The 10664-nt window shown below is 43.9% G+C and overlaps 1 protein-coding gene and 1 long non-coding RNA gene across 4 annotated transcripts in view; one reads left to right on the top strand and one right to left on the bottom strand.

Annotated features, from left to right (window-relative positions):
• Positions 1-625: 625 nt before the first annotated feature.
• LOC122699799 lies at positions 626-8772 on the bottom strand. Of its 3 annotated transcripts, none has more exons than XR_006342679.1 (5): positions 8596-8772; positions 3351-3392; positions 2234-2387; positions 1886-1936; positions 626-1437 (listed from the first exon to the last, which is right to left on the bottom strand). It is a non-coding gene; the product is annotated as an uncharacterized LOC122699799 (long non-coding RNA). The 3 variants fall into 3 exon arrangements; XR_006342677.1 differs by lacking the exon at positions 8596-8772 and adding an exon at positions 6678-6956; XR_006342678.1 differs by lacking the exons at positions 3351-3392; positions 8596-8772 and adding an exon at positions 6678-6952.
• The window catches only part of CHSY3 (chondroitin sulfate synthase 3), a 279284-nt gene continuing 275664 nt past the window's right edge, over positions 7045-10664 (top strand). Inside the window, exon 1 of the mRNA XM_043912189.1 lies at positions 7045-8299. Coding sequence (XP_043768124.1) covers positions 7498-8299 — 802 coding nt within the window. The 5' untranslated portion in view covers positions 7045-7497. The remainder of the gene's footprint in view (positions 8300-10664) is intronic.

Genomic DNA, 10664 nt, shown 5'->3' with positions numbered 1-10664 from the left:
CAGGAACAAGACAATCTAACTCAATTATTCCTCTCTAAAAAAAATTGTGCTATTTTCAGGAGAAGAAAAAGATAAATGAAGGAATTTCCTTAGACCAATACCAATGTTCTCAAGTATTTTGTTCTTGGGATCCCTTTACCATCTTAAAATTTAATCAGGATCCCAAATAGCTGTCATATGATAAGCTAAAAATTAGAAATTATTACAATTTTAACTGGTATATAAATAACAAACCTATTATATGTTAAGATGAATAAATACTTTATGAACATAAATATATTTTCCAAACCAAATAAAAATCACAGAGAGTGGCAGAAAATAAAAGCTCTGCCCTCCCCATGCTGATAGTTTATTGAAATCTATCAAGACTATTGAAAGACTTGTGTCATTTATTTACTCACTATGGACTTCTGAAATCCACTGCTGGATGCAAGAGCCTTAAATTGAATTATAAACTGTACTTTTCATAAACTCACTCATTCAAGATACTATACAATGGGTTGAAAAAGGTGATATCTAACTTTTCTTGGTTCTTATAAAATATCCTGAAATTTAATAAAAATAGGCATGAGAAAAAAGACAAGATCCCCTAATCTCTCCTCTTATGTTTATTCCGTAATGATAGTGTGGCTATAAAGAAAACATTATATATATATTCACTGTATATACCTGTATTTACATGCATACATATGTATCATATTTGTATTGATCAGTATGCATAATATTTATATATTGATACTTAAGAAAGTAGCACAATAAATCCTGTAAATGTTTCGAAATCCATTTGTCTTTTTATTATTCAAAAAATGAGCTTTAAAACTTAGTAGAACTGGATATAGTGGGTAAAACAAAGTGTATTCTTTAGATTAACTTCACCTGTTTTTACTTTTTAAAATGTGGGTTCTAGAGAAGTTTTAATTGTACATGTGGATCATATTGTATTTCTTTTCAATAGCAGTGATCTATAGGACAGGAAAAGAAACCAAGTAATTAACAGAGTTTGAAAATTAAACCAGAGGAAAGACGGCATGTACATTTTAACTTTTTAAGATAGTAAATTTTAAGTTGAAGTTTATTAGTATTTTAGGAGAGTAGCTAAAGGAGAAAATTAAAATAAAAAATCTTTTTAGAATAAATTCAGATTGGTGATTAGAAGCTCTCTGAAGATCTTGAAGCTCACTGCCTAATCATAGACAATTACAGGAAAAAACAAATCCTCATATCACACACAGTGCTTCTTTACTTGTAAAAGCTTGATTGGATGTTTTGCTTATGTCTAAGAGACTGTCATACAAGCCCAGGAGGGAGTGAAGATAGGCAAGTGTTAATTCTGAAATGGTCACCTCTTAATCCTTTCATAAGTGACAGCCGGAGTTTCATTTCTTCTTCTCAGAGTACATTGATGATTCGAACAGGTGAATCATGTCTTAGATAAAGCTTTAGGAAATAAAAACTGAATGTATGCTGATCTTAAAATGTTTTCTTTAAACTTTTTATTATGGAGAATATCAAATCTACCCAGAGATAATCATCCAGTCCCAGTAATCATCAATACTTCGTCATTCAGTCCCTTCCTGCCCCCCTCACCCTCCACACTGCCATCCACTTAGCACAACCCTCATTCTGATATTATTTGAATTCCAGACATCATACTAGTAAATCTATAAATACCTCAGTATATATTTCTGAAAACTAAGAACTTTTCTTAAAAAACATAGTCACAATACCATTTATCATACATAAAAAAGAAATTAATAATTCCTTAGTAGCATTAAGTACTGTCAGTATAAAATAATTGACTATAACATTTTCACGTTGATTAGCTAAATGCAGATCAATAGTGGCTTTAAAACTTACAGTTTTATAATGTACTCTAAAAAATTACCTTTTCATGTTTCAGTATATGAGCTTCTATCATCCCCTTACATGCTGATTTCTGAGGAAATAAAAATATAAATGGTTATCTTACTACATATCTATGTTTATAATCTTCATTGGCAATGTTAATACTATTTTACAACACAATCTGTCCCTTAGAAATAAACTGAATTACATTATGATTGTTAACCACTAGATGCCAGAATTGCTTCATGCAAATGAAATCAGCCTAGTCTTGATCGGTCAGGAAAAAAATGATAACATTCTAAATATCACAGTAAAATACTAAATCAAAGTATCTTTGCTTACACCTTATAACAGAAGCATGTATTGAACCATATATTTAAATATTTACCTTTAACTTTCGTAACTGATCAGACTATCTTGCTGTTCAGTTGCTCAGTTGTGTCCGACTCTTTGTGACCCCATGGACTGTCCCTCACCATCTCCGGAAGTTTGCCCAAGTTCATGTCGATTGCCTCAGTGATGCCATCCAGCCATCTCAGCCTCTGAAAGTGAAAGTTGCTGAGTTGTGTCCAACTCTTTGCGACACCATGGACTATACAGTCTGACGCCCACTTCAAAAAGATTGAGACAGAAGGAGAAAAGGGTGTCAGAGGATGAGATGGCTGGATGGCATCCTCCTTTTAAATTCACTTGGATCTTTGTCTGTGATTTTAAAGTTCTCACTAATTCTTTCCAATCAATTAAAACCTTCAGAACAGTCTGCTGAAGGGCTCTAAGTGTACCAGACTTGGTTTCAGGGTGGTTGACATAGTGTTGTTCCAAAGCCAGGGAACACACCCCTGTGAGAATTCTGCTTCAGTGAATCCAGATGGTCCCTTAGGCCCTAACAACTTCAGCTTGGAGAAGGAGGCAAATGATTCGTGTGTTACAGTAGTCAAATATGGACATGCCTGAAACTGTTAAAGGATTTGGAGAAGACAGAGGATCAGTTTTGTACCCTTCGCCTGTTATCTGTTACTATTTTTTCCAAATCTACTATTGGGGTGCTTCATAGGGATTTCTAATCAGGTGATTCACAAATGTATATATTGAAACATTATTCTTTAAATCAGAATAGTAATCCTATCAGACATTTTTAGCCAGAAATATTGTACGTTGACCTACACTTCTGTATTCTTTCTTCCAATCTGGCTATATTTTAATATGCATTTCTTATGTTTATTTGTCTTCAATGAGAACAAGTTTCCATACAAAGTTGTCTCTTTTCACCCTGCTTATCTAAATACATTTTTTTCTTAAATTATTCCTAGAACGTATTACTTTATTTTTTAATAAAAAACTTAGTCCTTGGTAGATATTTCCCAGAAAATTATTTACCCTAAAAATCATGTATCTTCAAAATTAAAGTGAGCATGAGAAAATTACTTCACTGACTGTGGGAAATAACAATAAATAGCTAGAGGAATCTCAATAAATATGAAATTAAACTCATATAACAAACTTACCCAGTGCTTCTAATTATTACAAGTGAGGAACAGGTGCAGACACTATGGAAAGAAGGAGAGAACACTCTTTTTCTTCTGTTTCAAAGTCATGGGGTGAGTTCAACAATGTTTTAAATGCTTTCCCTGAGTCTACTTTTGTTTCCCCTCTGTTCTTTTCCCCATGAGAGCTACAGTGGTCTTGCAAAACATAAATAAAAATCAAATCACCACTTAACGCCTTCACTATCATTCAGAATAAAAGAAGTTCTTTTCAAATGTCTTCCAGGCTCAGAATATACACTGTCCAATATAGTAGAACTAGTTACATGTATCTACTGAACATTTGAAATGTAGTTAGCTTGAACTGACATGTGCTCTAAGTGTAAAAAATTCAATAGATTTGGAAAACAGAACTGGTTAAAAAATAATGTAAATTTTCACAATAAAAATGTAATACTGATTACTTGCTGCCATAATATACTGTATATATTAAGTTGAATGAAATGTGTTAATCACTTTTAAAAATTGTAGCTACACAAAAAATTTAATTGTGTTTATAGCTCACATTATAATTCTACTGAACAACACTAGGCTAAATAATTAGCAAGTCACCAACTCCCTTCCATTTTCAACTTATATTGGTCTCTTTGCTGTTCTAAAATTTACCATGTCTGTCTCAGGCCTTTGTGTTGACTATTCTGTCTTTCTAGACAGTCTTCTCTTGGATGTACTTATAGTTAGTTTCCTCACTTTCTTTTGTTCTCTGCTAAACTTATCAGAAAGAATGTCTCTGACCAACACATTTAAAAAGGCCTCATCTGACACAAGTGCTCATCCATTACCTCTATTTTTTTCAAAATAATTATTACCTGGCATATTATATGTAGAGGGGTATGTGTGTGTGTAATCTCTCCTTAGTAGAATATAATCCCCACAAATTCAAGGGCTTTGACTGTTTTGCTTGCTGTTTCTTTAGAATAGTGTCTAGCTTATTGTAGACACTAAATAAATATTTGTTAAATAAAAAGTGGGACATCATTAAAAATAAGCAAGGTGATATCGAAAAGATTTTATTATGAAGGGTTAAAAAATGAGAACAAACATTTCCTGAGTGCCTAAATGAACTAGACACTGTGCTAAGTATTTACATATAATATCTTAATAAATCCCCACAGAAATGTACTTACATTCAGATGAGAAATCTGAAGCTCAGATAACTTAAATAATTTTCCCAAGGTCACTGAGCCAGTATGGAACATCATTTCAATTCTTTTCATTTTATTTCAGTATCTAAAAATGAATTCTCTGGCTCCCAGACTGAATTAGATGATCTTGTCAATACCCTTTGAGTGCGCTACACTTTCCCTTCACATCAACTGTCAACACAGTAATTCATTTTGTATTGTGGTATTTAATGTCTGTCTTCTTCACGGCACTGTAAACTTCAGATAGGGGGCAGTGAGTATCTTGTGACATTTCCGTGTCTAGAGCCTCCCACCTTGTCTAGTGTTTAGTTTTGTACACATAGATATTGAATAAATGAAGTTCACTTTATCCCAAAATAGTATAAAAGTTGACAAGTAATTTATCTGTGCCTGATGAGAAGTAATGATTTTTTAGATCGACCACATGAACCACATCCAGTGGAAGGATGACCAGCTGGATATCCTGGTGTGTTGGTGGACTCTTTGTTCTTCACAATGGACCACAGGTAGGGGGACACTAAATATCCTGACTTTCCTCTTGAAATGTGCTGTCCAACATGGCAACCCCCTAGTCACATGGAGCTACTTAAATCAATATTAATAATAAATAAAATTGAAATTTCCTTTGCCCAACCATTTTAGCCAAATGCTCATTGGCATTTGGCTGCCTTATTGGACAGCACAGATAAAGAAAATTCCATTGTAGGAGAGTTCTATAAAACAGCACTGCTTTAGAAAGCTTAAAATTCCTTGGGAAGATGTAGTTTTAAATCAGAAGGGGCCTGTTTGTTTGATTAGTTTCGTATTCTAACTAACATTAAACTTCGAGAAAGAGTCCAGTGATCTGTATTCCCATGTGTTTCTGGGCAAGACCTAGACATGGAAAAGGAGCTTCATTGTCCAGCAGATGAAACATTTCGTCAGATGTGCTCCTGCACAGCCAGTGACTGGTGTGGAAAGAACCACCCCTTCAAGGGCTCCAGGCAGGCCTACTGTTCCAAGGACGCTGCCAGCACCTTGCCGGATCCAGCCCTGTGTCTAATGCCATTCAATACCATCCCTTTGCATTTGATGTGCAAAACAGAAGACTGAAATTTGGAGAATAGGAAAGGGCTTGGGATGCCAAATATACCTCAGACTGTAGTTAGATTCACAATTTCTAGAGAGAAAGCTTTTAAATGTTCCCTTCTTCCAAATGTCAGGTATCTTCAGGTGATTTCTTCATGATATAACTTTTAAGCCATTTTGGCCAATACAGGTTAACCTTTTTTTGAGATTCTGTTGCTGGAGATTTTCCCTCCCTAATTGGCGAGATGAAACATTGTCTGTCATTGCCTTAGTAGAGAAAATGCTTTATAGACACGAATAAATATCCTATTTTCTGTGGCTCAGACGGTAAAGCATCTGACTACAATGCAGGAGACCTGGGTTCAGTCCCTGGGTTGGGAAGATCTCCTGGAGAAGGAAATGGCAACCCACTCCAGTATTCTTGCCTAGAAAATCCCATAGAGGTAGGAACCTGGTAGGTCCATGGGGTCACAAAGAGTCGGACACGACTGAGCGACTTCACTTTCACTTTAAGTTCTGGGGTGGGGGGATAAGAGTTTTCTTAGTTTCAATCTTCTGGGTGATGGCTGTTATTTGTTCACATTTTTCCATCATTTGCCAATCCTTTTCAGCTAGTCTTAAGTTCTAGCCATGAAACCAAAGGAGAGCTGAGGAGTGGACACCAGGCAGCCTCACATGCCCCAACTATCCAGGTGGGGAAGGTGGAATGTTTATTGTCTTTGGGGATTAAGCCCCCACTCACTGTGACCTCCCCTAGCCTTTCCGGGTAGGTATTTCTAGTCCCTCCGAGGTTTTCTTAGGAGTGATAATGGTGCTTCTGTGCATGGCTGGGGAGTGGCTTTGAAAGTGGTGAAGGATGCAAGTAGGGACTGGCGAGTTTGTAAGGCTGGGTGGAGAGGTGCTGGGGGTGGGGCGGGGGGGACAGATGGTTTCCCGAGCAGTGAGCGGGATAAGGAGAGAGCAGACACGAAGTGGCAGCCGCGAGACTAAAGCGAAAAGGACCGAAAAACGCGAAGACCCGAGCCTGGGCGGACCTGGGCGGGGCAGAATGGGGAAGGGTCACGCCGGGACTTACCCGGCTGCGGGCCGGGGGAGACGAGAGGGGAGGGAGATGCGGGCGCTCGCCCGGGGATCTGGGACCCGAGCTCAGCCGATGAGGTCAGTGGAGCCGACGCGCTGGGAGGGGGGCGACGGAGCCCCCGGACGCGGGTGTGCTTCGAGGCCGGGCGGAGGGGCGGGACGGGACGGGAAATGGGACGACGAACTAGGACCCGGGGAGGAGGCACGAGGGGGCGTAGGCGCTGAAAGCTGGAGGCGGCCCGACCGGGATCGTTTCCTTCCGGAGAGGAGGCCGGCTCTGGACCGAGGCGCGGGCGGGGGGCGTCCAAGGGCGGGTAACGGGGAAATACCGCGGCCGCGCTTCCCCGCGGCTGGCAGTGGCGGTGCTCGTGGCTCCTCCTCCGGGCCAGTCCGGGGCTCGGCGGCGGCGGGGTGGGGAGCGAGGGCGGGGGTTCGGGAAGGAGGGAGGGGGAGGGACCAGGCGCGCCAGTGACAGGGTGGCAGCCTAGGAGCGGACGCGTTGCCGCCGCCGCCGCCGCTCCACCTCCTCGTCCTCCTGCAGCTCCTCTCGCTGCCGCCGCCGCCGCCTCCGCCGGGAGAAGTTTCACTCCCGACCCTCGCTCGGAACCCGGACCAGGAGCGGAGCAGGGAGCTCGGCGGGCAGCTGCAACGCGCCGCCGGCTAGGCGCCGGGAACGCTCCGACCCACATCGGGCGTCGGAGCCTGGGCAGCCGGCAGCGGCCGGGGCTGGGGGCGTGGAGGCGGAGGAGGGGTGGGTGTGAACCCGGAGCCCCGCCGCAGCCACTCAGCCAGCGTCCGCGCCCCGGGCAGCCGCGATGGCCGTGCGCTCCCGCCGCCCGTGGATGAGCGTGGCACTGGGGCTGGTGCTGGGCTTCACCGCTGCGTCCTGGCTCATCGCCCCCAGAGTGGCTGAGCTGAGCGAGAGGAAGAGACGCGGTTCCAGCCTTTGCTCCTACTACGGCCGCTCGGCCGCTGGCCCCGGCGCACAGCAGCCGCTCCCCGAGCCTCATGCCCGGCAGTGGCCGGGGCAGTCGCCGCCCCCAGCGCGCCAGGAGCTCCGGGGGCCGCAGCTGCCTGAAGCAGCGCCCGGGGTAACCAGTTTTCGGAGCAGCCCTTGGCAGCAGCCACCTCCGCTGCAGCAGCGGCGGCGAGGACGCGAGCCCGAAGGCGCGACGGGGCTCCCCGGAGCCCCGGTGGCTGAAGGGGAACCAGAGGAAGAGGATGGGGGCGCGGCTGGGCATCGGAGAGGCGGCCGGCCGGGGAGTAGCCACAACGGCAGCGGGGACGGGGGCGCAGCTGCCTCTAGCTCTCGACCCCGCGATTTCTTGTACGTGGGGGTGATGACCGCGCAGAAGTACCTGGGCAGCCGCGCGCTGGCAGCGCAGCGGACTTGGGCGCGCTTCATTCCCGGCCGCGTGGAGTTCTTTTCCAGCCAGCAGCCCCCCAACGCTGGAGTTGGCCAGCCCCCGCCACCTCTGCCTGTCATCGCGCTGCCTGGGGTGGACGACTCCTACCCTCCCCAGAAAAAGTCCTTCATGATGATCAAGTACATGCACGACCACTACCTGGACAAGTATGAGTGGTTCATGCGCGCCGACGACGATGTCTACATTAAAGGTGACCTCCCAGCGCCGCTGTCCCGCCTCCCCGCCTCCTTTCTCTGCAGCCAGCCCCAATCCCTGCCCAGCCCGGATCCCTGCCCAGCCCCTGTCTTGCTTCTCTGCCTGCACGTGCTCCGGGCTCCTGCAGCCCCCAGCTGGTCGCCCCCACCTCTCGCCTCCGCCCACCATTCCAACTCCGCTCCTCCTCCTCTGCTGCGGGTCTGGACCCTCCTCAGACCTGCCTGGCTTTTTTTCCGCCCTCCTCACTCTTGCTGCTCTGGTTTCCGCCCATCGCTTGCTGCTACTCCTTACCGTGTAGGAAGGTGAGGAAAGGGACCTCGGGGTTAAACCTGAGGCTGTTCCCATCCTACCCTGCCAGCTGCTGGCAGTTTCCCACGTTGGCCCAGAGGGGCGTGTCCTCCGTGGAGAAAAGGAGGATGCAGGATGCCGCGAGAGCCAGACGGCCGACCGGTGATCTTCGTTATTCCCCTACCCTTTTGTTTTAACTAAATCTAGCTTAGTTTCGGAACTGGTGCGATCGAGGAATCATCCTTGTTGTCCCAAACCCTTTCCTGTGCGTTTCCTTCCCTTTCGCGCCACCCGCCGCGCAATGAGGGTCTTTGGGGCACCCCAACCACCCCAGCGGGCAGCTCCTTCCAGCCACCACAGTGGAGCAGCAAGCCTTTCCCTACCCCTTGGCAACAGCTCAGTAAACCCCAGAGGGGATGACTGTATTGACAGGAATTAGTGGTGGGGGGAAAGGGGACGGCGCACGCGGATTATCCAGACTCTAGGAGCTCCAGGCTGCACTAGCACTCCCGGGTGTGCATCTCTTCCAGTCTGTCTCGGTGGTTGCGGCGTGAAGCAGAGGCTGGAAGTCCTTCCGCAAACCAGCGCAGCCCCAGCACGAAAAAACTTTGTCAGTTTTAAAAGAGGCGCCGTCCTTCACCCTGTGTGTGAGTGGCTCTGGCCAGAGATCGCTAAACTCAGCGGAAGAATGTTCCTTAGAGCAGGAGGAAATCTTTCCAGCCCTGTTCTTTGCAGAGAGGTACACAAGGGAAGTAGCAGGCTTGTATTGAAGGAGGTGTTTCTTTCCACATTTCCTAGCTTCTTGGTCAAAGGGGGGCAGCCCTTACTCAGTTTACCCCCACTCTATTTGCAGCCTCATTGCTTTCTCCGGATTCAGGCAGCATCCTTTACATAACTCTTTTAGCAAACAGATAACAAACAGACACATTTTGGCACAAGGACTGAATGTAGAGTTAATAACTAGAGATTTCCTGGGTTTGGGTTGAGAGGAATGAAATCCTTAGGTCTGGTTGGCAGAGGAAATACTGATAATTAGATATGAAAATAAAGAACTGAATAATTTGATACGAAAATTTAAAAGAAATTGCATTCCTGGTGAACCCACTCTCATAGGTAGATATGAAATATGTAGATACCTTTATCTATAATTGATAGATCCACTGTCTTACAGTCCCCTTGTCTTTTGTGCCTCATTAAAATCACAAAGGTTTCCTGGCAGAAGTTTGCCACATTCTGCAATTCCCAAAATGCCTTAACACCATCCATATCATATATTTTAATGAAAGACTGTCCTTCAGAACACTGAAATGCCATATGTTTTCCATTTCTATTAAGAATGAAATGCATTCTGTATCAAGAACCCAATAATAGCTAGAACTCATTGAGCTCCAAGGGGGCGTGGCATTGGATCAAGATAATGACTGCAGATTCTGTGCTCATCAGAAATGATAGTAGAAATGCTGATTGGGAAAATAAAGATGACAACTACTTATTCCAGCATATCACTTTGTAGAGTACCTAATGCTTTGAAACTGTTTTAGCTACAGAACCTTATTTTAGGATTGTTTTTCTTGATGAGCTTATAAACTTATAAGCCAATGGTATTATATAAATTTTAACAAATGTTAATTTTCTTCCAAAAGGGTGCTTTCCAAAGTTCCAAAGTGTTATATTTCAAGACAAGTTTGATATTCTCACTCTTTCCCAGACTCCCTTTTTCTGTCTCTCTCTCGACATATATGTGTGTACATACGTACACACCACCATCTACATCTCTTGGGTTGTTTATGGCTTGAGTTTAATTAAGGATGAAACAGTAAACGGAGTCAATTATCAGGAAAAAATAATTACTGGGTGTCAATGATCTTCCTATCAGTGCTAAATATTGATATTTAATATGTTTCTGGGAATTTTATAATCACTACTTCATACATGTTAAAAAACCCTGTCTTTATTCTCAGCATTATTTAAGCTTTAAAAAAATCCAATGACTGTTAGACTTACTAAGGTTTTTCATTGATTAGAAGGTTGATAAAATCTAATTTTAATTTAACACCTATGAATTAGTGTTT

This window comes from Cervus elaphus, chromosome 9 (genome assembly GCF_910594005.1).
Source record: "Cervus elaphus chromosome 9, mCerEla1.1, whole genome shotgun sequence".
Lineage (NCBI taxonomy): Eukaryota > Metazoa > Chordata > Mammalia > Artiodactyla > Cervidae > Cervus > Cervus elaphus.
Note: the sequence above shows the minus strand (reverse complement) of the source record. Positions and strands in the feature narration are given on the sequence as shown.